Here is a 22,662-nt window from a genome sequence, read left to right on the forward strand (position 1 = left end):
TTTTTACATCCCAAACATCTATGATTAAAGAGTTTTGTTTTTTTACCTTGTAAACTAAATGTCATGACTGTTCTTACATTAATGATGGTTATAAAATCTACATCTATGGGTTGTGCATGACTCATAATACCACCTAGTGCACTGCATCCTCAAGGCATTTTTTGAATTTCGGGAGGGGGGGCCTCTTCAGCTAAGTCTTAGGGGTGAATATGAGCAAAGTGTGATGATGTTTCTCTGTGTTTCCTGTCTCAGAATCCCCTGCAGTTTGGAGACTCAGACTGCGATACGTCAGAAGCAGAGTGCTCCGACGCCACCATCAGGAACAACAAAGCCGGGGCTCCTTCCTCGTGGTGAACACACGCCCCCCCCCCCCCCCTCCCCCCGGGGGCTCCGTTCTGTTTTTTGCCTGGAGGCCGCAGCGTCCCACTCTGCACCGAAGAAAATAGCAATAAAAGGACGACCTTGTAAACATAGCTCCCTATAGCAAAGCCCCATGCAACCTCTCCCAGAGGCTCCCCCAAGCCCTTCCCTTCATGAGCCCCACTCCCCCTCCTCATCTCTAGCACAGCATCCAGGCAAACCCATGGCAGGGATTCCCTTTTGAATGATACTGTACAGTAGATAGTGTAACATTCATAATTTATTTTTGTCTTAGTTTTGAAGGAAAATTCAGGATCTCGGTACGTTCTCTGATCCCAACAGAGAAATAAAACTGACATTTTGAGTGTGTGTGAGGGAGAGACTGGATGAAGATGCAGGTGAGGATGATGAGAAGGATTATGTTCTGATCTATCCGAGGCTGACAGCTGTGGGACGTTACATCATCGCGATAGTCAGTCTCTGCACGTCTTTACACGTCCTCTGATGTGGCCGCAGTCAGCATCTTACTGCTTTAGACCCCAAACAACCAGGCCCTCTCTCATACGACTGTCCAACTTACCTGCTTCATCGTGACTTTACAGTACAGAGGCCCAGTGCCCTGCCTCATTCCCACTTCCATCCTGTACCCAACCAGGGCACAGGGGGCTCATGATAAAAAGCTTGAACACCAGCATGAAACAACCTGCCTCGCAAACAGGACTTCTCCTCCTCCTCCTCCTCCTCCTCCTCCTCCTCCTCCTCCTCCTCCTCCTCCTCCTCCCTAAAACCAACATTTGTGCAGACCCCACCACCCGCTGAACAGTCCAAGCATGTCCATGCAGCTCGCTATACGCAAAACGCTGCCAGAAGACTGCATGACGTGGACGAGCTAGCAGACCAACGGGGGGGGATGAAGACTCGCATGACAGCAGATCAAAAAAATAAAAGAAGAGACTCTCCCTCTCTGCCCTTGCTCATCCCTCTCTCCAAGACACGCCATCGTCATCATCATCAATCAGATGTCATGACCGGAGATATCGAGGGCGTTATCAGCGTGCGTGTGTGATTGGGTTCACGCAGCCCTCCCCTTGCCATTACTCATCACAGTTTCAAGTCTCATCTCAGGATCGTTGGAGGATTTGAGAAACCAGACTGGACCAATTATTGTACGTAGGAATGTTCTCCGAGCGGCTCGTATAATGGACCATGCAGGAATATTCAAAATAACGGTCTTACAGATAGCCTCGATGTTCAACTCTATATTGCTGGACATTAATGATATAATAGAAATGTAGTGTTTTAGTCGCAATCCAGATGCGGTATCCCCATTTCTTGAAAATCAAGCGGTGTAGCGTCTCCCATGTACCATTTCCCAGCAGGATTGTTCACAGCATCGTATGCGTAGTGTCTGAAAGAGGCAAAAAAACTATGATGTGCTGTGTTGACTAAAACAGCAATAACACGAGTTGGTGCTCAGGTGTGAGAAAAAGTTGTGCTCACTCAGGACTTTGGGTCGTCTAGCTGGCTAGACACAACACAGTGGCTGTTGGCTAGAGGAGAGCAGCGTGTGTCAAACTGTTTATTATAGATGGTATATTTTTAGATTGACCCATTTTTTTGTGAACTCACCTCTCCAGCGCTCAATGCTCAGGGTTCAATGTTGGTAGTAGAGAGCAGGAGCGATTCCATCAGCAGCCACTAGATGGCGACATCTGCAATGACCTAGTTTGCCTTGTGTTATGGCTTTTCGTTCCTTTTTCCTACCCAAGGTAATTTCCCCATCTAAATCCCATTAATATTAGGTTTTTCGTGCGGTTGCTATTGAAAGGGGATACTGCATCTGTGAGAGCTTTATTTTTTAGCCCCGTCTGAGAGTTTTTCATTCACCCTAATGATTTTGCTCGTAGAAAAATAGCCAGCCAGGGTTGAATTTTAACGAAAACGATGTCAAGAATGCTCAAGTGTATGCAGACAGCTGAGATTCTACATAAGGAATACAAGCCAGAGACAAGGCCAGAGAGCAATGAAAGCTCTTGGTTTTCAACGACCTCATCTCAGTATTATTGTATATAAACACCTATATGTAAATGTTATGTGACCTGTTTTCTGTCCTCTCTCTCTCTTCAACGTATGTATCGCACAGCTCGGACCGAGCCTGTCGCCGACGACCAGCAGACTGGTTGAATATGAGCAGGAAGTTCTTTAATCTGTATCACATCAGTATTGAGCATTTCGAGGGGGGGGGGTGGGGGGGTGGGTTACAAACCGAGTAGCACAAGGTGAATCTAAACCTGTACAGATGGATAAATTAGTTTTTTGTGAGTGGGAGCTTTGTAAAGGCTCAGCCCTGGTGCGGAGAACAGCTGCTGCCGTTCCTCAAGCCTCCTTTAACCTTCTTCATCCTGTTTACGTTTGTGTGAAATAACCTAGTGTGAAGTAATGACTGGGTAAATCTGATCAAGCTGTTATTAACGTTGTCTTTCTGGCATATATCCTGTGAAGTATGATTGTTGTAAAGATAATTTAATTTTGATTCTTTTTTTTTTGTAGCTGGCCTACGTGATTATTGAATTAATTTATTAAGAATGACTGGTGAGGCGCATTGTTCTTTTTATTTTCAGGCAGCTTTAGAAATGTTGTGACCTATGATTTCTCCTGAAAAGTATTATTTAAAGGAAGCACAATGAATTGGTGTGGGAAGAGGACAGTATTTGTATGCGAGAACAAAAGCATTGTCATATCATTGACTCTGCAGGGGACCATTCATCATTTGCATCATCGCTGCGGACAAAGTATTGATTATACAGACTTTACATCAGTAATTAGTAACACCAAGTGTTCCTAAATCTTTTTTTAATATATCGATATAGCTTCTATGAAATCACCTCTGTTTCAAACCAAAGGTCAAGTGACTGTCACAGCAGCAGAAGTGAGACTTCAAACCTGAAGACTTAAGTTCTGCCGATTCCCGAACTTCTGCAGTGATTCCCTTCCTCTCATTTATAGTCAAAAGTACCCGTTACTTACATCTGAATATCAGTGCATCTGTCTCCAACTGTGGACATCATGTCGCCTCATCCCATGCACCAAGCATCTGTTTCTTTGTGGTTATCATTTCCGACTCCCTCATCTTGTTGAATGGCATTACGATCAACCAATCCTGTCCGTTTCCTGTATTATCCAGTGTACAGTGCAACGGGTATCTGGGAGAATAAAATCAGAGCAAACAACTGCATGGAATAAATGCTGATGTACTGTACCCAAATCACTGTGGTCCCTCTCTTCTGTCAACTGCAACATTATTGTTGGTTTTTATCAACATTGAAAATTTATTTTTTCATTGATATAGTAATCAGGTAATTATTTTTGTGTCCAGTTACATTTTCAATAAATTAGATTTTTATTTCAGCTACAGTCACATTTGGAGATATTCTCCCCAAACAATATCAGACTACTAATTACTAGTTGCTATCATATGATAGAATATCATATAATGTATCCTATATAATACTGTATATCATTGTAATTAAATATTACTAATATTAGGATAGGATAGTAAATATTAGAATAGGATAGTAAATTCCAAGAATAGATACAGATATTACAGGTCGCTATAGCCCTGATATGAAATAGATTAAAACATTTTCCTCACCAATATTACTAGTTTTTGTATTTTTATTTTACTGTTGTGTATACTGAGCATCTTTGGTACAGTAATATTCATCACACCCACATATTCAGCTAATTACCAGCTCTCATGCAAGTTCAGGAAATACCATGTGAGTATTTAAATAGAAATATTAAACATAGAACTAATAAATGCATTTTGTTTACAGTGGTAAAACTATGGATAAAATAGGTACACACATACAAATAGAGCTACTAAAAAAATTGGCAATACCAAAATGTAGAAATTAAGTATTACACTTTAACATCATGCATTCATACTTGTGTACTTAGGTATTATAGCGATAAATTATATGTTAAACACAAGGTTAATTTGAGTATTTAAAATACAAGAGTTATTCAATTTTGGAATTAGAACATTTTAAAGAAAAAAAAGAGTTATGTTTTACATACATTAGATCCATTTTAATAAACATTTAAAATCAGTGGGCGGGGTTTAATCCTACCTGTTCCCTGGAGTTCGTGCGGAACGTGCTGCGGACGTTTCCTCCTCAGCGTGAACTGAGTGGGCGGGGCTTATAGCTTCTCGAGGAGGGGAGCTTGTCACCGGACAGAGCGGGGTTATAAAAGAAACGCACGGCGCACTCCTCTGGACTGGGCGGAGTCAGACACCGGAGAAGTGTCACAGAGGGTGAAGTGAGTCTGTTCGCCGAGGGGGTGGAATAACCTTCCGCCATCGAGGAGTAAACATCTGGACTAACTAACAAACCGAGCGACAGCACTTCACAAAGACCCTGCACCGACTCGTACTTGTTGTTTAAACATGTCCTCCATGGACCTGGAGCGGCTGAAGATGACGGGGGCCGGCCGGGCCATGGCTGTGCTTACCAGCGGCGGAGATGCGCAAGGTGACGTAAATAAGTCAGATAAACTGACATACAAACGCAGCGTGTTGCCTTCAGGTACATGTGTAGGGCGGGAGGTCAGTGCTGAGGCAGGAAGGAGACAACCGGACCGAGGGGACACTGACAGGAACAAGAACTGAACATATGATCCCAGTGTTTCCTGGTTTTAACCTTCAGATCTGGGATCAGGGGTCAAAGGTCATGTATGTGCAGCAACACAAGTGACCTCTGCTGTACAGCAGGTAACTCGCAATGGAGCAAGTAACTGAGTACACGAGTAACGTATTTGAGGGCTGTATGAGGTATTGCTTGTACTTTTGAGAGTATATCACATTTTGGCTACTTTCTACTTATCAATTGAAGGCGATAACTGCACTTTTTACTGCACTAATTCTATTGAATGTTTAGATTAATAAACATAATAATACTAATAACTCAGCAACAAACACAAAGTGCTTTAAAAAGATGACTAAATAAAAACCAGAAAAGAATACATTCAAGACAACAAGTAAAATAATATAACATTTAGGTAATATACTTATGCTTATATACTTATACTACAATATTCAGGTAAATAATCTGATATAAAAAGAACAAATACACCCTGAGGTCTCTAACACTCTCTGGATCCACTACCCCGCCATGTATTACGTAAATTTATATTACCCACACTGTTTTTATGTGCTTGTTATCGCACCAGTAATTATAATCCAGTGATATAATACGATATATCATCAATACTTTTGTAACTTCAAATATAACTTGATGTAATGTTTTTAATGTGTGATTTTATTTTTTGGATTAGTAATTGCTACTTTCGTAGTTTAAGATTACAGTTCTTCTTTCACCACTCTTGTGAAACGGAGTCATGTCCTCCGCAGTATCTGATTTCCTCATTCAGGACTATATGGTGTAACCACATGTGTGTAATCACTTCAAAGTCAGATTGAATCTTGATGTTTTTATGCAATTGTCGTCGACCCAGGGATGAACGCCGCTCTCCGAGCTGTGACCCGGATGGGCATTTATGTGGGGGCCAAGGTCTATCTTATTCATGAGGTGATAAAGAAGCTTTTCATTAAATCATGTTCATGACCATATTAAATATACACATTGAATAAGTCCTGTTTTCTTACTTGACTTTACATATCTGTACTTTTCAGGGATACCAGGGCCTGGTGGATGGAGGAGACAACATCAAACTGGCTCACTGGCACAGTGTGACCAACATCATCCAACAGGTGGGTTGAAACATTAGCTTCAGTCACTGCAGTAGTCTGCCTTTTTTCATAGTTTTGACTTACCAGAGTAGGAAGAAAACATTAAAAGTGTTAATAACATTATGTTATGAGGTAATAAGCTATGTTATGCTATTAGCACATCAGCAGGGCCATACTGAATGTGTATTCTGTCTTTTCCTACTGTCCCATGTCAGATCTCTTCTATAAAAAAATAGTGACATAGAATTTGTGTGTCTCTTCTGTCTTAAATTTATTTCTTTATTTCTCTTTTTATGGTTTTCAAAGGAATTTTATTATCTCATCCATCTCCTCTGATCTGTTTTCCCTCTGCCTGTCTTGTACTGGTAAAAGCCTGGTAAGGAGTCTTGCTGCATGTGCAAGCTGCTTTCTACTCATGAGACAGTTATAAACAGTCTCACACTGCACTGACCAATTTTGTGAGTTTTCTTGGACTTGTTTAGCTAATGTCTTGATGTTCTACCCTCTCTAAAATTGCTCGAACGGTTATGTTTGCATTGTGTTTAACTTACATCCTCTTACTGCCACTAAGGCCGTGTTCATACCTAGTACCCTGTATCTAGCTGACTTTGCTTTGTATCACAAACGTTTCTCTATAGGTCACTAAAAATCCTGTAGTGAAAAGAAAGTTGTATGTCATTTATCAGGACATTTGTTATTGACCGATGACAAAGTCCTTTCTGTCTTAGCTGAACTGGTCTTGGACTTGTTAGTAAATGAGGTCTCTGCTGCAGGGTGGGACTGTGATTGGTAGTGCCAGATGCAAGGTCTTCACAACGCGGGAGGGCAGAGTCGCCGCCGCCTACAACCTCGTGAAGAAAGGCATCACCAACCTGTGTGTGTGTGGTGGAGACGGCAGCCTCACCGGGGCCAACATCTTCCGCAGTGAGTGGAGCAGTTTGCTGGAGGAGCTCGTACAGAAAGGTAAAGTGTGGAATCATTCATGTCATCACTAGCTCTCTACATATAACAGTAAACCAATATTATATCATTTCCATGTGTGTGTGTGACTTTAGGACGGATCACAGACACTCTGGCCCAGCAGCACGATCACCTGAACATCGTGGGGCTCGTTGGCTCCATCGATAACGACTTCTGTGGCACTGACATGACCATCGGAGCCGACTCGGCGCTGCACCGCATCATGGAGATCATTGACGCCATCATGACCACGGCCCAGAGGTTAGACGCTGTGTGATGTGGAACAGTGACGGCTGCTGTTTCCTCAAAGTGATTAATCCTTTGTTCACTGATGAAAGTATTATTAATTTGTTCAGAATATGAAGATATAACAAGTACACAATGATACTTTAATTGAGAAACTGTAAATAGATTCATGTATAGCAGTAAAAGATATATTGCTATCAGACCTAAAAAAAACGAAACAATTAATTTGAGAAATCAATTAGCAAGAAATTAACTCTAGAATACGAAACAATTCTGAAATGTGACTAATTGCTGATTTATTTTGTTGTATATGATTCATACAGGTTACACACATATACAGTAAGTTGTATCTTAGTGTTTGGGACTTCGGTGTGAACCTTAGACTGTTTATAAAGATGAATAACGCATCTCTAGTTCTTCCGCCCATCTAGAAATGAAACCAAAATCACCCAAATACAAACGCTGCCTTATTGTGCTTTTGGAGCCAAAGTGTGCGCAGTATAGATCAGGGGATGGAGCTGCAGTAGTAATATCCTGTGGATCTATACGCTCAACCAATCAGGAGTCAGTGTCAGCTGTCAATCATGACTTTACACTCTGTTTTATGTAAAAATGAATGCACACTTTGATATATTTGATAATAAGTACCTAAAATGAGAGAGATAGATATTTTTAGTTAGTTCCATGTCCCATCCACTAACATGGAGAAGACAGGATTTAAAATATATACTGCAGCCAGCCACCAGGTGTTGATCAATAAGCTTTGGCTTCTCTATTGGAGCAGTAACAGCTTCTATCTATATAACCAGTCTGTGGTTTGCACAAAACCTGCAATATGAAGTTTATGCGTTGGAATGCTATGATCGAAGCCAAGTGTCGTTTTAACAGAGTCCCTCCATTCAAGCCTGTTTGGCATGAATCCTATGAGCTTGTTCAGACTTGTACTTTTGCATCTCAGCTGCTGAGCTTCTGCAGTTTGTAAACTCTCTTGTGCTATGTTCACACAGTTGCTACAAAAGTGTGTTAGTTGGTCTGACCGTAGTTGTTGTTTACTTCCCCCAGCCACCAGCGCACTTTTGTTCTGGAAGTAATGGGTCGACACTGTGGGTGAGTAACACACTTAGATGCACTTTGATGTAATAAATAAGAAGCCACTAAATAAAACACAAGTGCTTGTGCTGTTACTCCAGGTATCTGGCCTTGGTGTCAGCGCTGGCGTCTGGGGCCGACTGGCTCTTTATTCCAGAGTCTCCCCCTAAGGAGGGCTGGGAGGACCGTATGTGTTCTCGTCTAGAATCGGTAAGACACAAAAAATAAACTACAATGAAAGTTAGGTCTACAAGTTCTTAGGGTTCTTGGAAACAGAATTATGTTCTTGACTTACTGGTTATTGCATGTGTTTCTGTTTACCTCCAGAGCCGTATAAAGGGATCAAGACTGAACATTATAATCATCGCAGAAGGAGCCATTGACATTAATGGCAAATCCATCTCCTCAACTTATGTAAAAGATGTAAGTACAATGGTTTAAGGACTTTATTGCCCAAGAAAGATTTTTTTCGACAGCCTGTCTGTTGTGTTTGGTGAAAGACATAGTACACTGAAATGCTTCCATGTGTGTTTGAAGCTGGTGGTGGATCGGCTGGGTTATGACACCAGAGTGACAGTACTCGGCCACGTTCAGCGAGGAGGAACTCCCTCGGCCTTCGACAGAATTCTGGTGAGTTGATCAACATATTTTTTATTGTTTGTTATGTATAAAACCTGAACACATTGTTGTGAGGTGATAGTAAATGTTTTATTTCAGCAATAGGTTTAACACCAAAGTGGTGTGCGAAGTTAACTGCTGGAAATCATTGCAACAATACTGAATTGGACGTAATGCTTTATTACAAAGAATTCACAGTTTTTGTACATGTTGTTATTTTACTGCAAATGGTCCGAGTACCATGGTTCAGTTTGATCTGAACCTCTTTGGTCTGATTCCTCTTTGGTCTGACTAAAGCTGTTTCAGACATGACCTGCAGGTAGAATCCTGAGAATCGGCTACAGAGTTTACAACAGTTTGCCTTTTACACATGCACAACACAGCTGGAGGTTTTCTGCAGAAACTCTGTGGAAAGTGGAAACTGCAAAGCCTCTGACTCGGACATTTGCATTCACACATGCACCATGTTAAACTGTGACCAGGCAGTTATTGAAATGTTAACGGTTTAGGACTATTTATTTGGTTTAGTAAATTTTTTGCCCTTGGTGGTGGCAATTATTTATCACTCCTTTATCAGCTTTTTTTTAAAGTATATAGCGCCCAGGTCTCCATTGCCTCAAGCCCAACAGAATCTCCTTTCCCAACAGACATAGGCTCTCCACAGATCTCATTTATGCAGAAGTAATGTTTCAGCACCCACAGGATGTCTCTCCTTCAGTGTAACCTCACTGTGGGGTCTTGGACTATGTCAGGCACAACCCCTGAAGATACAGCCAGAAGGACATGCTAGTCTACTGTTTATATCATTTATTCTGGTTGTTTACCAGCCCTCATTTGGACACATTATATATACTTGTATATTTAAATGGTCACGTACGCATGTGTGCTCTTTTTTCTGCAGAGCAGTAAGCTGGGTGTGGAGGCTGTAGTGGCTCTGATGGAGGGCTCTCCTGACACTCCAGCCTGTGTCATCGGCCTGTCAGGTAACCAGGCTGTTCGTCTTCCTCTAATGGAGTGTGTGGAGATGGTGAGTCTCTTTCCTCGCTTCTATATTTAGTTTTTTTAAGGACATGAATGCAAACAATGGTAAATGGCTGTATTTCAACTTTTTTTCACATTGTTTGCAGACTAAGTTGGTTCAGAATGCCATGAACGAGAAGAAGTTTGATGAGGCGGTCAAACTGCGAGGAGGGTGAGAGAGGAGATTTCTTCATGTATATTGAATAATTCTATCATTCATCTCCTTTAATCTCATTTTATCACGAGACCATTTCATTTTGTTGTTGTTGCTTTGTCAATAAAAACCAAGATGATGTTCTTGTAGGAGTTTTGAGAACAACTTGAACATCTACAAGCTTCTCGCCTTCCAGAAACCGGCCCAGGTTCAGGTAAGTCTCTCATCAACATGAACACACGCACACACACACACATACTGTGTGGTATTAGATTTCACACATGTCAAAATCACATAAGTTATAATGTGAGACTCATGTTCCCACAGAGCAACTTCTCCGTGGCTATTCTGAACGTTGGAGCTCCGGCTGCAGGGATGAATGCAGCCGCGAGGTCGGCGGTGAGATTAGCACTTGCTCACGGACACAAGGTCTTTGCGGTGAACGATGGATATCAAGGACTTGCCAATGGAGCGGTTAGTCCAACTATCTCTGCATCTGTACAACGCTGCAGTATGTTTTTTAGTAATGCATGAGACTGAGAGGAGCCTGCTCTGTACTGTTGGCAGGTTTCTGAAATGGAATGGCACAGTGTGGCCGGATGGACGGGACAAGGGGGCTCGCTGCTGGGAACAAAACGGTGGGCTACAAGCGTTTTTTTAAATGGATGGATTTATATATTTGTAAGAGTTCTCAAACTGTACTCACATTTCTAGTACTCCACTTTCATGAATGTTAATAGCTTATACATTATGGAGTTTATGTTTTTTTTAATGTTTTCTGCTTGTCATATCTCTTGGTGAATTGGTTAGTGTGGGCAATGTGGCACATCATTTAGCACCTCTGCGTTACAGCCTGGCCATTTTTTGTCCATATAATTCTGGGTTTTCATAAATGTCTGAAATGTATCTGACCCTCCAGCAGCATCTAGTTGCTGCTCACCCCAAATTGCACGGTGGATGTCTAGCTAATGTAAATTAGTTTCCCTTTAAGTGATTTTGAATGTCTGTTTCATGTCCTCCCTCAGGACGCTTCCAAAAAAACACATGGAGAAGATTGTGGAAACCATTGCCAAGTTCAATATTTCAGCTCTTCTCGTCATTGGAGGGTTCGAGGTAAGAGTATTGATTGGTTATAGGTAATCATCTGTAAAATCAGCGTTGCATCAGAGTGGTTTTCACTTTACCACTTGATGTTCAAAGGCGTACGAAGGAGTGCTGCAGCTGTTTGAAGCCCGGAGTCGCTACAACGAGCTCTGTATACCCATGTGTGTGATCCCGGCCACCATCAGCAACAACGTGCCTGGAACTGACTTCAGCCTGGGAGCAGACACTGCCGTCAACGCTGCCATGGAGGTAACACCGAGCAGATGGCACATTAACTCGTGGACTTTGATGTGTCAGGATTAAGATGGATGGGGACTGAACCGTCACATCAGAAAGCATCACATCAGATATGAGCTGTGCTACAGAGCCAGACTTTGAACTCCTCTTACCTATTTAAAGCAGAGGATAGAGATTTAGTTTTGAGAGGGTGGAGATGGAGGCAGACGGCCCTCTGGTTATTCTCTGTGACTTTAAATACTGTACCGGTAAACTGGTAAAAGAACATAAATAAGACAACAGCAGCTTTCTCCAAAACCTTTCCTGTGTATATCTTTATTACACGTTCTAGTGGCTGCATAATCACAATAAATATAGGTGATGGTTAATTAGAAGTAGATTAAAGCAACGCTATGTAACTATGGGACATCAATCTGTTGACCAGAGCTCTGGCTGTATAGTCCCACTCACTGAACTGTAACACAACTGAGCTGTGGCTGTTACCCATGATCCCCGGCTTTTTGAACCAGGGGAGCTGCTGCTGTAGCAAATACAACGAACTCTTGTTCAGAATTGTTAATATTTCTTATGTTTACCTGCTGAATATTGTAGATAAACCAGAGTTTTTAATTGATTTACAGTTCAGCATTACTGTTAAACTTGCTGAGCATGATTGTGGGTCTCAGTCAGTTACACACTTCTCACAGGAGATTGTGGACACTCACCAGAGTAACAAAGTGCAAGAGCAGACGTTCAGGGTGAGAAGTGGAAATGAGAGTTGAACCATTCTCACTTTTCAAAATTAGCAAACCATCAAATTAATTGTAACGCAGCAATTTGAAGGATTTATTTTTTTCTGTTGCTTGGAAGCTAAGTCCCTCCTTGACTTAAAAACCACACTTTGACCCGACTTTCAATACTCATTTTAATTTCCTCATCAGGGCTGTGACAAGATAAAGCAGTCTGCCAGTGGGACCAAGAGAAGAGTGTTCGTGGTGGAGACTATGGGTGGATTCTGTGGCTATCTGGCCACGTCCACTGGAATAGCTGTGGGTGCTGACGCAGCCTACATCTTTGAGGACCCCATCAACATCAATGACCTGAAGGTAAGACCGGACTGTGCTGTGTCTATTCTTTATTGGTATTGTTACAAGATTTCAGCTTATTTATTTATCTGGCCTTTGACAGACCAACGTGGAGCATTTAGCTGAAAAAATGAAGAAGGACGTCCAGCGGGGTCTGGTACTGAGGTATGTAACAGATTTTCATGCTGATCCAATAAATATATATATATATCAAAATGTTGATCAATTTAACCCCGGACCAAAGTTGCAGAATGACCGAGGGACAATGTCATCCTTAAAAATAAAAGACTTCACACTGATTATTGTGTATATCTGATTGACAGTTTTTCCCATGTTGATCTTTTCCTCTGTTGCAACAGGAATGAGAAATGCCATGAAAACTACACGACAGATTTCATCCATAAGCTGTATTCCTCAGAGGGGAAGGGCATCTTTGACTGCAGAGTCAATGTGTTGGGACACCTTCAGCAGGTGAGGAGCCACCGTGTGATCGATCCACTCTGGAAAAGCACAGCTTAACAAATTATAAAGGATATATGATATGATAGTATATAATTGACACTCATATACTGTAAAGCAGAGGTCCCAGTTTCCAGGCCCTGGCTCCCAAAGCGTCAGAGATCTGGGACCCCCATTATCCCATTATTGATTGGGGAAAAAATAACTTTGTGCACATCTCGCAATTTTTCTGGTGTTGCTGTAAACTGACCTCAAGGAAACATATTTACACTCAGTTTGTGCATTTGTGCTCTAGGGTGGTGCACCTTCTCCATTTGACAGAAATTTTGGCACCAAGTTGGGTGTGAGGGTGATCCAGTGGATTTCAGAGAGATTGACGGAAAACTTTCGACAAGGTAGACTTTCTGCATGGAGTCATATTTTATATGAATAAATTGCTCAGAAACCTACGTCAAACAACAGTGGTGTCACGATAATGCCATTTTCCCCACCAGGCCGCGTGTTCACCAACTCGCCAGATACAGCGTGTGTGCTCGGCCTACACAGGAAGGTCATCAAGTTCACCCCTGTCGCTGAGCTGAAGGCTGTGACTGATTTTGAGTAAGTAAATTCATGGTGCTTATCAGGTGATATATGTTTTTGATCAGTCTTAATATTTGACTGTATGTCACTGGTTTTCAGGCACCGGATGCCCACGGTCCAGTGGTGGTACAACCTTCGGCCAATGCTAAAAATGTTGGCCAAGTATCAGACCAGCTTCTGTGAATATGTCCCAGGAGAGATCGAACATGTGACCCGACGCTCCCTCAGCATCGATTCTGGGTTCTAAGCTCTCTGAGACCGCAGTGTATTCTGTCCCTCTTTTGTTCCCACACAGATTTAAATTGCTGCTGTGCACGTTAACTTGACTGAACACAAGGCAGCAGATACTGTAACTACTGAACTGTAAATAGTATAAGTGTTCTTCAAATACTCATTTGATGAATGAGGCTTTCTCGCAATTCCAAACAAAGCAATTGCAAAATTGGAAACCACTGCCAAAAATAGATGAGACAAGTCTGTCATTAAGTTAAAATGTACTGCGCAATATAATATAGAGCACATTGTGTGTTGTTTGCTTTGAAATCACATTTTGAGAAATTCCAACTTCACAGATACTGATCCGTTAAAATATGACTGTGACTCGTGGGACCTGTGAGATGTTGATTTTATTTTTGCATTGTATCTGACTGAAACACTGCTTCTGTCTAAGTAAACTGAACAGCCAACCACAAATTACCAACAGGCAGTTTATTACACTATGTAATAGAGAATAACAACTACTGCACTTACTACATGGAACTCTGTAAAGTGTTATGGTGTTACTAATACTATAACTGTATCTTCAATAAAATGTTATTCAACTGTAATGCTATTAGAAACATGTTCACTGAAATGTCAGTAGAAATAAATAAATAATTAAATAATACAGACAAATGCATAGAAACCATTTAACAGAGTAAAAGATGAAAGATGCTGTGAGAAAAGCCAAAGCTGGCAAATCTAAAAAAAAAAAAAAACATTAAATCCATTGCCCACTATATCAGACAATAACTGAAGTTAAACCAGCAACGGCTCTTTCAACCAAATATACCACTTTTTTGTTACAACTCTCAAAAGTTGAATGGAAATGGAAAGTCCTCCCTGCTCTTCTCTTTGGTAGTTGCTTGAGGGCTCTTGAAGTTGAAGGCAAACTGAAAGTCCTCACCTTGCTCTGATTGGTCAAACAAGAACTCACCGCCTGAAAAACGAAATCATTTACACACCTTTAGTCTAAGGGAGGTAACACGCATCACACAAATTTAGAGATTTGATTAGGTGTTTACCACTTGAAGACTTGGTGTCTGTGGTTTTCTGAAAAAGTATGAACAGATTTTTGTGTTATTTTTTTTAAAGAGTACAACATGAGAAAAATAAGTGTTTCAATAAATCGACTACCTTCTCATTGAAAAAAGAGCCAGGGAAAGCAAAATTTGTGTCCTGTAAAAACAAACATTCAAAAGGCATTCCAAAACACGGATTTCTTTAAGATTGTTTGTTCCTTCTGCTCGTTCCTCACCTCAGCCTGCGATGAGTCAAATCCAAATCCAGAGAAGCCGGGGGTGCTCGGATCAGAGTTCAGAGAGAACAGGAAAGCTGGAGATTTGGTATCGGAGGTACCGCTGGCCAGGCTGAAGCTGAAGTGAGCACATGAAAGATTGTTCTCAGTGGTTATCTTGACAGTGATATATGAGTAGGACAACTTGGATACAAAAACCTTACTTAAATGGAAATGCTGTGGTCGAAGGTGCAGCTGTCGTCTTTGCCAGAGAGGCCTGAGAATTAGTCTCTTCGCATGAAGCCCGAGGGAAAGCAACAAGTTCCTCATTGTCCTTTTCACTTGATGTCTGCTCTTCATCTGTTCCCACTCCTTCCTCCGCTGCCTCCTCTTCCTCTGACACATTAGATTGCTGTTCCTACACACAAAACACATTGAGTGTTAAAGCTCTTCCAACAGGAGTGGAACCTTTAAAAACAGCATCTGCAACATAGACAATAATATCACTTTTGAGATTTGATACTAAATGATAAAACATTTAAGTAAACAATGTTTGCTGTTTTCATTGTCGGACAATAAAGGTCTCAAAACTGTCAACATCGACCCTTGTGGTAAATTCCTTGAGATTGGTCTGAAAGGTATCTCCGTCTTTTCCAGATGAAGCACATCAGTGTTGTGAGTTTGACTATTTCAATGCCATCATGTTAGGACACTTGTGGAGACAGCTCAGTATGGGTCTTGTACACCTCATGGCAGGAACATTACCATGACCTGTTCCTGTAGTTCAGTTTCCTTTTCCTGCACATTAGTCTGCATCTCCTCTGTCCAGCTTTGTTCTAAACAGATACAAATATTTAGCTGATGAGCTTTTACGCAACATCAACACCGAAACATGAAGAACACTGTGTGTAAAGAGGCAGACATTCACTGAAGTTAAAGAGTTTCTCTACTTACCATCCAGCTGTTGGTGAGACCACAGCTCTCTGCCTGCTTCCTCTGGGTAAGTGCTGCAGTCGGTCGTATCCTTGACCTTGTGTTCCTTAGGAATATCTGCAGCACCGGCCTCTACAGATACTTTATCTCCATTCTGCAACATCTGTTCATGTTAAACCGTTTGGTTACTTATATGATGCTACTTACATACTTAGACAACTATGATGTGCTATTAGTTTTGACTTATGGCTTCTGAGTACCTTTGACTGGTTGAGATGCAGACAGAAGCTGTCGATGGCAGAATCACAGTCCTCGGTCTGAGGATCTAATTGTTTCTCTGCTTCTTCTTCAGGCTGTTGCCCGGTAGCACTAGAAAGAAAAACAGATTCGATTGGAGAATAATACAATAAAATACACATGTGTTATAATTATTTGTTATTTATAAGATTCAGAGAGAGACACCTGTCCGGTAGCTTCTCAGTGGAGGAGACAGTGACCACTGGACCTGGTCAGACAAAACCAGAGAAATCAACTGCAATATTCTCAAGCAGAGCAAGTTGCCATGGGATATAAAGTGTATTACCTGTGAGATGGTCTAGCTCTGCCTGCTTCATTGTAATTTGATCATCGCAGGCCTTGATCCTACACTCAATCTCCTCTTTTTCGGCCTGCTGCCTGAGGAGCTTTTGAGCCGTAGGATTTTTCAAATAATATTCCTGATGGGACTGAAATTTCTTTCTGTAGCTTGCAATCCTCTCTTCATAGACTTCCCTGGTTATGTAACAAATACAGAACAATTCAGTTTTGTTATCAGAGCACAAGAAGGATGTGTTAAAAGATGAATGGACCCAGCAGCCAGTTGAACCCACGTGTCGTGGTTGAAGCTCTCTTTTCTGCTCTCAATTTCATCTTTGAGCGTCTGCTCGTACTGGAGGAGCAGGATGTTGGTCGCCTTCATGCTGCAGTTACATGGACGACAAGCAGTGAAATACATGTATATCTCTATCACATGACACCGTTATTAACATGCACAATTTTGATTATGTGTCATCTTCATTCGTCCACCATGGCTTGGCTCTGTCATCCTTTACCTTCTTGCATTAGCTTTATTAAGCATGGCAGAGCTCTGCTTCCCCCGGGTTTCCTCCTCCAGTTTCTGGATGTTTCTGTGAAGTGTGTCGATGTAAGACCTCCTCTCAGCAATGTCAGCCCTGCAAACTGTGCACACGCACAGAAACACAAGAGTGACACCGTGCAACACAACACCAAAATGATTTTACATTAAAAACAGTGAGGTCTCCATCTTGTTGCTAACTTACATGGGAGCTAATTTAAGCTAGTTCTATATTTCACTGTTTGTCTGTGGTTTATTTTACTGGCTTACCTTTAATTCGTTGTATGAATTCATTCTTCTTTTGGGAAAGCTCCCGAGCCTGAAGAGCTATGAAATAAGAAAAATAAAATAAAACGATTGGCTTATGACTGAAGAGGTGCTACCATCTTGTGAAGCTGCTCACTTCAATTAGCTAACAAGCTAGCTTGCTACCGACATCTCAACCACTTTACCGAACATTAAACCTTTACACACGTACAATTACAACAAAGGTAAAACTGTTAAACTCAAAAAAACTCAACAAGCCAACTCACCAGATTGACAGAGGAGGCTGTCGAGGCTGTCGAGTGAATGTTGGCCGCTCATCTTCACAGCAACTTTAGCAACATTAGTTGCTTCTGGTCTCAACTGACACTGTCAAAAGAAAATGGTTCTTCAAGGTTATAACTTTAGAAGTATCGAGGGGCATGAAGGTACAGAACCCCCCCTGGGGACGTTTGGGGGAAAAAGTATTAATCCCGGCCATAAGATAATAATGTTTTCTCATCGTTTTTTATGACTTAATTCATGAAAAATTAACATTTTAATTTTGTAAAATTTGCACATATTTGTTTAGTAAATTATGACTTTTTGTCTTTTGATATTAAAATGTTATTGTCACATTCAGATTTGTACCCTCTTTTTTTATTCTAATACTGTCGTAAAAATTAACAAACTTGCTATGATTGTTTGATTCCACATGATTCTTATTTTAAAATTTTAAAATTTTCTTTATTTATAATTGCGCAAACATGTATGTGTAGACCTGCGTGGCAATAAAGCCCTATTCTGATTCTGAATTTGGCCATATATGATGATAAAGTAAAGAAATCTTTGATCAAATGATTCCATATGCAATTTGTGTATGGTTCTATTTTTAAAAGGAGTTATTGTTTTATTTAAAAATATGTTCTATTAGAAAGGGGGCTGCTTGAATCATCATGCGGAGCAGACATGGCGGGTTCCCGTTCACATGACGGTGGGATGGCTCAGGCAGGATTGGCTCGACAGCGGTGAGAGGGGCGGGCTTAGTGCGATTCTTCAAATCATTTTGCGTAGCGCATCTGTATCGGCGAGACCTCGGCGCTGCGCTGCATCTGCTCCTGCGATGTGTCACGGGAACTCGGTGATTTATCCTCGCTGCTCTCGCTCCATCTCCCCGCCGCTCGTCCTCTCTGCTTCAGGTGAGATCACATTTTAGCCGCAGCTCTGGTTCCTGTGCGAGTTGTTCCACCGGCTGCCCGTCTGCAGACAAAGAGCGGACATGGGTGGGATTTAAATGGGAGGGGATCAGCTGTGGGGAGAATGGGTTGCATTGTCAGGGGCTCTGTCCCTCGCGTATCTTATTATATAAAGCATTGATTTAAGAAATATAGAAAAAAAAGGGCTCGATCCGTGTGCGGAGTGTGCAGCTCTCATGTCATGATGTCTGCAAAGAGGAGGACGGGAGGAGTCGGTGCATTTCCACCAGAGTATCAGTGCGCTGTCATGCAGAAGAGAGGCAACCCCCCCAGTTCAAGGGAAACCCATCACGCTTTGTTTGTCGTCCATCTGGTGCTTTTTGATCTCTGTGTTCACGTGTTTCAAAGCCATGCGATCCATAATAACAATAATGATAAACTAACAATAATGATGTGTCCTGTTGGTGGGTATTAGTCATCAGCAGCGACTGACCAGGATCTAGGCCATGCAAACTCAATGTACATGCAGGATTATTCTGACTGTCACCAGCTTTTAATGACATCCTCTCTCCCTCCCTCTATTTTCTCAGATTAAAAACTTTTGACAAAATGGGTGGATGTCGTTTGTGCTGCTCCAGACTTCACTAGTCTCCACATCCAACCCAGCAGAAGGTATATCTTTCGAGTGTTTACTGGGTCAGGCGAGGGGATGGCACAGGTAGAGGAGTGTCAGACCGAAGGAGAGGGCAGCCCCCAGTTGATCTCCTTGAGGTCAGACGCATCGGGGAACCATGTGGACGATGGAGAAGTGGGACCCCCTATCAGGAGGAAGAGGAGGAAGAAGAGAGACATGCGTCCAGACTCCATCATTGTGTACCGCTCTGACATGGAGACGGTGCCGGGAGAGGACCCAGGCAGCGAGGAGGGAGCAGAGAGGAGCGCAGAGGAGGGAGCTAAATTCCTCTGCACGCCCACGAGCGATGGTGAGACAGGTGCTTTATTGTGTTAGTATCATGAAGCTAAATGTATATGTTCTATCACTGGAGTAAAAAGACATTTCATTGTACATTTTTGGTCATGTACTCGATATATACCAAGCATCTGAACAAGAGAAAGGAGGGATAATCCTAAAATGATGCACTTAAAGTGTGACCATACTATCAATACTATCGATTATATTACCTCAAAGGAAATTATGAATAATCTCTGTTAACCATGTATCTAAACTCCATAAGCCTTTTTGAGTGCTGCAGTCAAAGTGTCCATGGTCCTAATGTGAATTATATCTAAACAGGTGGAGGCTGGAGCCTTCCTCCAGACAGCCGTTACGTGACCCTGACCGGCACCATCACCCGGGGCAAGAAGAAGGGTCAGGTGGTGGACATACATGTCACTTTGACAGAGAAGGAACTCAGGGATCTGAACAAGTCGAAGGAACGCCTCGATGCAGAGTGTGAGGCCGGGGAAGGCTCCAAATGCAACTGCGGCATAAGTGTGTGTCAGGGACCCCACGTGGTGCTGTGGAGCCTCTCCTGCGCCCCTGTGGTCTTCCTCCTCTCCTTCATCACCTCCTTCTACTACGGCACGCTCACCTGGTACAACGTCTTCCTGGTGTACAACGAAGAGCGGACATTCTGGCACAAGATTACGATATGCCCCTTCCTCATCATCTTCTACCCCATGCTCATCATGCCTGTGGCGTTGTCTCTGGCTCTCTACTCCGCCGTGGTACAGGTGTCCTGGGCCTTCGGTGAATGGTGGCAGGTGGTGCGAGACTTTGAGAAGGGCTTCTGCGGCTGGGCCTGTGGGAAGCTGGGACTGGAGGACTGTTCCCCTTACAGCATAGTGGAGCTGCTCGACTCCGACACCGTTTCTGGCACCCTGCAGAGCAAGGCCCCCAGTGAACGCGCTCAGACATCATCGGTGTGAAACAGGGCGACGCCGAGGGCCAGGGCTCACAGGGAGGACGGCGTCAAAGTTGCGGGTGCTCTAACTAATTGACTGAAATTCAACATGTGAGTTTGGTTCAGTAACGAAGGACAAACAAGTGCCCGAAATTTCAAGTTAATCAAAGAAATAAGAGCTTAAAGGCTCATTTCTGATAATTTGAAGCAGTTTGATGAAAGCATCCTCTCAAGGTCAACCTTCTTGACTTATTGAGATTTTGCTGGAAGCTCCTGAAGAAACAAATTCCATTGAACTTCATGTCAAAAGAACAGGAAAGTATTTTTAGCGACTCCATTGTGCTTCAAAGTGGAAATTATTATTTATTGAACACTGCCTGAACTGTCCTAAGGGGCCGAATTATTGTTACAAAACTATTGTTAAATCATTAAGCTCTGAGAGTGGGAGTGGTTATCATTGGGGGGTTTTACGTACATGTAATGGTCACAGCTCCCTCAGATCACTAAGAAACCTCGAATCATCACAGAGCAGCAATGCACCTCAAAAGAAGTTGGGACTGATACAGGAGTTGCTGCAAACTTGGAAGTTAGATAATTTCACTTCATATGTGAATATGTGTAATTATATGCATGTGATCACTGTGCTGTGCTGTGCAGCGACTTTAAAGGCCACATTTTATATGCTCAGTTTAATCCATGAAGTGATAGTTGGAAAAGGCTGGAACACCAACTGGGATAATTGGGCAACCACCTCAGGGTCACAGATCCAAGTTGAATGTGTGTCAGTTACTACTGAAATTTTTTTAATTGCTATTTTGATTGGAAATATGCATATAACCGAGTTATAGTCAACACTGTAAATTACTAGGATTACTAGACTAAAACAGTAAATGACTGAAGAAAGGCAGGGTTTTTTAAGGGATTCTCTCACAATCTTGTTTTTAAAGGGCAACGCTGGATTTCTTCTACTTTTCTTGTTGTCAACAAAAGACTGAAGATGTAAAACTTTATGTTATTCCTTATGATATTATGCTTAATTGATGTCACCTAACAAACTGAAACACATCAAACTTGGTCTTCTAACATGTGAGAACTGGTTGGTTTCTCTGGTTATAGGGTAATGAAGCTGCGATGTGCATCGTGCTGTGTGCTCTGTGCTTGATGGCTACTTGTGGCACACAAACAAAAAATCAGAGATTGGGATAAATGGAGGAAGCCATAGTCAGAACAAGCTGACAAAGCATTTCTTTGGTGTAATTTAGTTTTTTCCAATGTTATGTTTTCATGTGTTTAAGCCACTTTCAAAAAAAGATGTTTGTAATCGGCCTGGATTTGGGCCGATACTACTCGTGTTGTCTTCACAACTGTGGTCCACACACACACACACAAGTAAAATGACGTTTTCTGTAATTTTCTACCTTCCTGTTCCATTTCAATTCAGAAACATTTTAAATGTTGCTTTAATTTATTTGAGATATTTAAGTCTATACATCTGTGGAATTCTCGTAGCAAGCTCCTTTTATATTTTTCTCTTACGCACTTTGAAGGACAGTACATGAATTGCCAACAGCTACTACTGACTCGATGAGATACAAGCCAATTAAATGGATGAGGTGGTTTAAATAATCAAATGCTTATAATTACATCTGGTATTGTTTCATTTTACTTTCTTACAGGTTAAAAAACACGAGTCAGTGGTTGTTGATTAAATCTGTATTTCACGTTACATGTTGTGAGTTCTCATGATGCTAAATAAAAAAAAAATCACGCAAATGAAATAAAGTGTTGTGTCTATTTACATGGCAGCTGTGTGCTCATTTCTTCATTTATTTTGCAGAGCAACACACACAGCAGCTCATTATTTCCCTCCGTTCCATAGATTCACTCTTACAGAGACAAGTCAGCAAATGGGCCTGCATGATGCACACAGAGGCTTAGTTATGTGCACTTTGAGATCTGATTATTAGCATCCTGGGAAAACAAATCCATATGCTCTAAAGCAAGGTCAGCAGTGTACAAAATACAGTCAGTTAGAGAGAAGCACCACTAATAATGCTGAGAGCCTTACTTCCTGTTCAGTCCCGGGAAAGTAGGACTCCATTTCTCAGCCTGTTAGCAGGCTGGATTGGAGC

At 41.9% G+C, this 22,662-nt stretch overlaps 3 protein-coding genes and 1 long non-coding RNA gene across 7 annotated transcripts in view; 3 read left to right on the forward strand and 1 right to left on the reverse strand.

Annotated features, from left to right (window-relative positions):
• The window catches only part of si:ch211-45c16.2 (mitogen-activated protein kinase kinase kinase 13), a 29,835-nt gene extending 26,210 nt beyond the window's left edge, over positions 1-3,625 (forward strand). For all 4 annotated transcript variants that reach the window (XM_053439463.1, XM_053439464.1, XM_053439462.1 and 1 more), the window contains one exon: positions 253-3,625. In XM_053439463.1, coding sequence (XP_053295438.1) covers positions 253-354 — 102 coding nt within the window. In that variant the 3' untranslated portion in view covers positions 355-3,625. The remainder of the gene's footprint in view (positions 1-252) is intronic.
• A 959-nt stretch (positions 3,626-4,584) lies between these two features.
• pfkla (phosphofructokinase, liver a) lies at positions 4,585-14,472 on the forward strand. The gene is made up of 22 exons (XM_053439467.1): positions 4,585-4,895; positions 5,878-5,951; positions 6,056-6,133; positions 6,886-7,075; positions 7,168-7,333; positions 8,381-8,425; positions 8,509-8,617; positions 8,735-8,830; positions 8,945-9,037; positions 9,927-10,052; positions 10,153-10,217; positions 10,350-10,413; positions 10,527-10,673; positions 10,767-10,837; positions 11,225-11,312; positions 11,400-11,552; positions 12,461-12,625; positions 12,708-12,769; positions 12,964-13,075; positions 13,359-13,458; positions 13,558-13,663; positions 13,745-14,472. Exons 1-22 carry the CDS (start codon positions 4,811-4,813, stop codon positions 13,890-13,892), a joined length of 2,343 nt encoding a protein of 780 aa, XP_053295442.1. The 5' UTR covers positions 4,585-4,810; the 3' UTR covers positions 13,893-14,472.
• A 2,728-nt stretch (positions 14,473-17,200) lies between these two features.
• On the reverse strand, positions 17,201-17,793 carry LOC128455434 (uncharacterized). Its single transcript, XR_008341732.1, has 3 exons — positions 17,721-17,793; positions 17,458-17,514; positions 17,201-17,291 (listed from the first exon to the last, which is right to left on the reverse strand). It is a non-coding gene; the product is annotated as an uncharacterized LOC128455434 (long non-coding RNA).
• A 709-nt stretch (positions 17,794-18,502) lies between these two features.
• tmem169b (transmembrane protein 169b) lies at positions 18,503-22,294 on the forward strand. The gene is made up of 3 exons (XM_053440013.1): positions 18,503-18,629; positions 19,217-19,609; positions 19,921-22,294. Exons 2-3 carry the CDS (start codon positions 19,336-19,338, stop codon positions 20,553-20,555), a joined length of 909 nt encoding a protein of 302 aa, XP_053295988.1. The 5' UTR covers positions 18,503-18,629; positions 19,217-19,335; the 3' UTR covers positions 20,556-22,294.
• Positions 22,295-22,662: the final 368 nt, after the last annotated feature.

Source organism: Pleuronectes platessa, chromosome 14, assembly GCF_947347685.1.
Source record: "Pleuronectes platessa chromosome 14, fPlePla1.1, whole genome shotgun sequence".
Taxonomy (NCBI): Eukaryota; Metazoa; Chordata; class Actinopteri; order Pleuronectiformes; family Pleuronectidae; genus Pleuronectes; species Pleuronectes platessa.